Here is a 3967-nt window from a genome sequence, read left to right on the forward strand (position 1 = left end):
GCCCACCCTTACCAATCTTCCACCTATGAGACAATACACCGAAGTACAAGGGTTAAAAAAAAAAAAAAGGACATGTATGGATAGAAGACTTGAGATTGAGGCAAATGGAATAGAATGAGCCAAAATGGTAATGGATTAGACCAGGAGGAGATAGAGTAGAATGGCTATTGTTATCAAAAAGTTAGGTAATCTTAGGCTGGTCTCAGGCAATTTGGGTAGCAAGGTGGGATAAAAGGGATATGAGGTGATTTGGAAGGGGAATGAAGGAGATAGCTGAGTGTAGGGAAGAATGAGGTGGTATATAGGAAGGTAAGGGAATGACAGGGAGTATACAGGAGGGCAGCTTAAACAGGCTTATTCACTGAGGCTAGAGACAGAGGATACTGAGGAAATAGGCCGAGGTTCTTCAATCAGAGAAGGTATTACAGAGGGATTGGGCCAATCAGAAGTGTTTTATATCTGGCTAGAGGACTTCTCTTGTTAATTTCTAAGACCCTTGAGGGAGGAGACAAAAGGGCTCCTCCCTGCCAGTGAAACTGATGGCTGCAGGAAGTCTCAGATAGATACTTCCTGTCAAGATGGATGCCTGCAGTTCCCTCAAGAAATAAAAAGAAAATAATTCCTTCCCTCTTCAACCCTTGCCTTAATTTTTGATACAATGATTCACCAGAGGCTTTGAGTAGGTAACAAAGGGGATTTATTAATATCAGGGATAATCAGAAGGAGAGAGGGGTTTAGGGTTTTGTAACAGCTGCTAGGGAGAAAGCTGATGATAAGGGAAAGGTCACAGGAGGGGATTAGACCGAGAGAGCCTGCTCTCCCAGTCAGGAAGATTTGACTCCCTTAAAGTAAAGTATTTATCAAATCACTAAATTGGGGTTAACTTGTTTAGGATGCCCTACTTGCCTACAGAATCTAAACCCACTATGTCCAATCACCAAGCCACCCTTCCTCCCAGGGCACAAAGGGAAATTCAGGGGAAATAACAGGAATGTAATGGAGAGATCAGGGAGAGATCCAGAGAAATCATATAGGTCCAAATTTCCCCAAGACAAAATAAGCACTGGCCAATGCTGAAGCCAACAGGCTAAGCCCAAACCCAAAAAGCAGAAGCCCCCAGGCAAGGCAAGAGCCAGAAGGCAAAAGCCCCATCAGTTGGACTTCAGCCCTATTTATAGCCTCAGGCTCCAACTCACTTTCTGAAGATTCTAAGACCTCCAACTGTCTTTCTGTGACAGTTTGAAATTGCAGAAGCAAAAAGCTTCTGCTAGCAATCTTGCATTACACTATCTCATATGGAGGAGAAATAAGTGGAAGAACTGCCACAGAGAAAGGTGAGGAAAGAGTGGAAGACTAGTAGTACTGGAACCCATCTCATCAGATCTTGGATAAACAAAGGACAGTCTACACAATTTGAAGAGTAACAATCTTCTTACCATACAGAGAAACAGGAGGGAAATGGGATGGAATAAGGGAGGGACTTGGGGAACTGAAGGAATAAGAGAAAGAAGTGTGGGTTAAAAGAAAGGAAGACATGGGGATAAATAAAGGGAGGGAATAGAGGGATACCTACAGGGGAGTAAATATAAAGAGTTGGGGGAGTAAGGTGAAGGGATAGGCAGGGACTCCTAGGACAAGATAACGTAGGGATTTTTAGAATCAAACACATATGACTGTTCATATATAATGGGTTTGGGGGTGGATAAGGAAAGGGGCTTTGGAAAGATGGGTAGAATAAGAATTAAAAGATAAGGGGGAAGGACTAAAGGAGAGACCTTTGGAAAGGTGGGCAAGGGGAAAGGATGAGAAAAGATTTGGGGGAAGAGATGTGAATTGGACAGGTAAAAAACAAATAGGACATCTGAGGAGGGATATGGCATAAAGAAAGGAAGAGAGGGACAAACAATGAGAAAGAATGGAGTAGATGGAAACACATAGCTAGTAACTATGACATTGTGTGTAAATGGGGTGAATTTATTCACAGGAAGAAAATGGATAGCAGAAAGGATCAAAATCCAGGACCTTACAGTATGTTGTTTACAAGAAATACACAGAAAATGAGAAGCACATATACAGTGAAGGTGAGGGGCTAGAGTGGGATACACTATACCTCAGCTGATCCAGAGAAGGCATGGTAATAGTCATGATCTCTAACAGGAGTTGGGGCTAAAATGGATATAATTGGATCAACAAGGTAGCTATATTATATTGGGGGTATAATAGATAATGAAACATTATCAATAGTGAACCTGTATACACCAAGAATTGTAGCATACAGATTTTTAAAGGAAAAACTAAATTAAATACAGATAGATATAGGAAACAAAATAATAATAATGGGGGACTTTAATTTTACCCTCTCAGAACTAGATAAAGCTAACCCAAAAATAAATAAGAAAGAAGTTAAGGAGATGAATAGAACCTGAGATAAGTTAAATATGATAGGTATCTGGAGAGCCCACATACACCTGCATGGGGTTTATAGTAGATCTAAGTCTGAGCATACAAACATAGTGTCTGGTGGGGACAACAATGGTTTAGAGAGCATAAATATTCTGTAAAAGTCTTATTTTAATACTCATTACACTATTGAAGTACCTTTGCATTCCTGAGGAGTTGTGGCATTGGAACAAAAGTTCCAATGGATATGTCAAGCTGGAAATATTGGGTCTTAGAAAGAGTATGGTGCTGGCAGCAGATTGTGTCTGCTGCCTAAGGACAAATCTAGTTAAAGTTGGCCCTGATAATGTATGTTAACTGAGAACCAGAAGGGCTAAGATAATCAAATTAAATGCTGATAGGAATATAGAGAAACAAACCTAATATAACATTGCAAAAGCAACTGTGAATGGTTTTTTAGAAAAGACAGAAATATACATTAAGAGTTGTGAAGCTATTCATGCTCATTGACCTAGGGATCTCATTACTAGGATTAGGCCCAAAGGGCATTAATAAGAGGATAAAAAGGTGTGTATGTATGAAAATATTCGTAAAAGCTTTGTTTGTAATGACAAAATAACTGAAAATAACCCAAATGCAATGATTGGGAGAAATGGCTGAAGAAATTGTGATGTTTGAAGGTAATGGATTGTATTGTTATTAGAAATGGCCAAATATTGAAAACATAAAGAAAATAAGGAAAATACATGACGAGATTAAAAGAGAAGAAAAGAGAAAAAGAATAATATATTCCATGTTTACTTTTAAAAAATGATACAAAAAATTAAGAAAAAAGTATCAAAAGAAAATCAATCTAAAAGAAAATCAAAAGGAGAGGGTGTTTATATTAACACACATGTATAATTTACATATTTTTAAAAATTGTAAACAATGTGGAGTTTGTGGGATTGCACATAATTTTAATGTATTCTTTATTTAAATTTTTGTGATGGTAGTTACTAAGTATATAATAAAAAATTGAAAAAGTTATTACTAAAACTAAGTGAGAGCTTTTTTCCACCAGCTCCCCACTTCCCCCCCAAGCGCCGCTCGGGCTGCATTTCGCTCACACCGAGCTCCGGGCCCCCACAGCACTAGCACCGCCGCCACTCCCTCCTTCCGCCGCCATGATTATCTACCGGGACCTCATCAGCCATGATGAGATGTTCTCCGACATTTACAAGATCCGGGAGATCGCAAACGGGCTGTGCCTGGAGGTGGAGGGGAAGATGGTCAGTAGGACAGAGGGTACCATTGATGATTCACTCATCGGTGGAAATGCCTCTGCTGAAGGTCCTGAGGGTGAAGGAACAGATGCCACTGTAATCACTGGAGTTGACATAGTTATAAAACATCATCTGCAAGAAACTAGCTTCACAAAAGAATCCTACAAAAAGTACATCAAAGACTACATGAAATCAATCAAAGGCAGACTTGAAGAACAGAAGCCAGATAGAGTAAAACCTTTTATGACGGGAGCTACAGAACAAATCAAACATATCCTTGCTAATTTTAATAACTATCAGTT

At 39.4% G+C, this 3967-nt stretch overlaps 1 protein-coding gene across 1 annotated transcript in view; it reads left to right on the top strand.

Moving 5' to 3' along the window:
• The first annotated feature begins 3520 nt into the window (after nt 1-3520).
• LOC123241784 (translationally-controlled tumor protein-like) overlaps nt 3521-3967 on the top strand; it is a 40523-nt gene continuing 40076 nt past the window's right edge. The window contains exon 1 of the mRNA XM_044669328.1: nt 3521-3964. Coding sequence (XP_044525263.1) covers nt 3567-3964 — 398 coding nt within the window. The 5' untranslated portion in view covers nt 3521-3566. The remainder of the gene's footprint in view (nt 3965-3967) is intronic.

This window comes from Gracilinanus agilis, chromosome 3, assembly GCF_016433145.1.
Source record: "Gracilinanus agilis isolate LMUSP501 chromosome 3, AgileGrace, whole genome shotgun sequence".
In the NCBI taxonomy this organism is placed as follows: Eukaryota; Metazoa; Chordata; class Mammalia; order Didelphimorphia; family Didelphidae; genus Gracilinanus; species Gracilinanus agilis.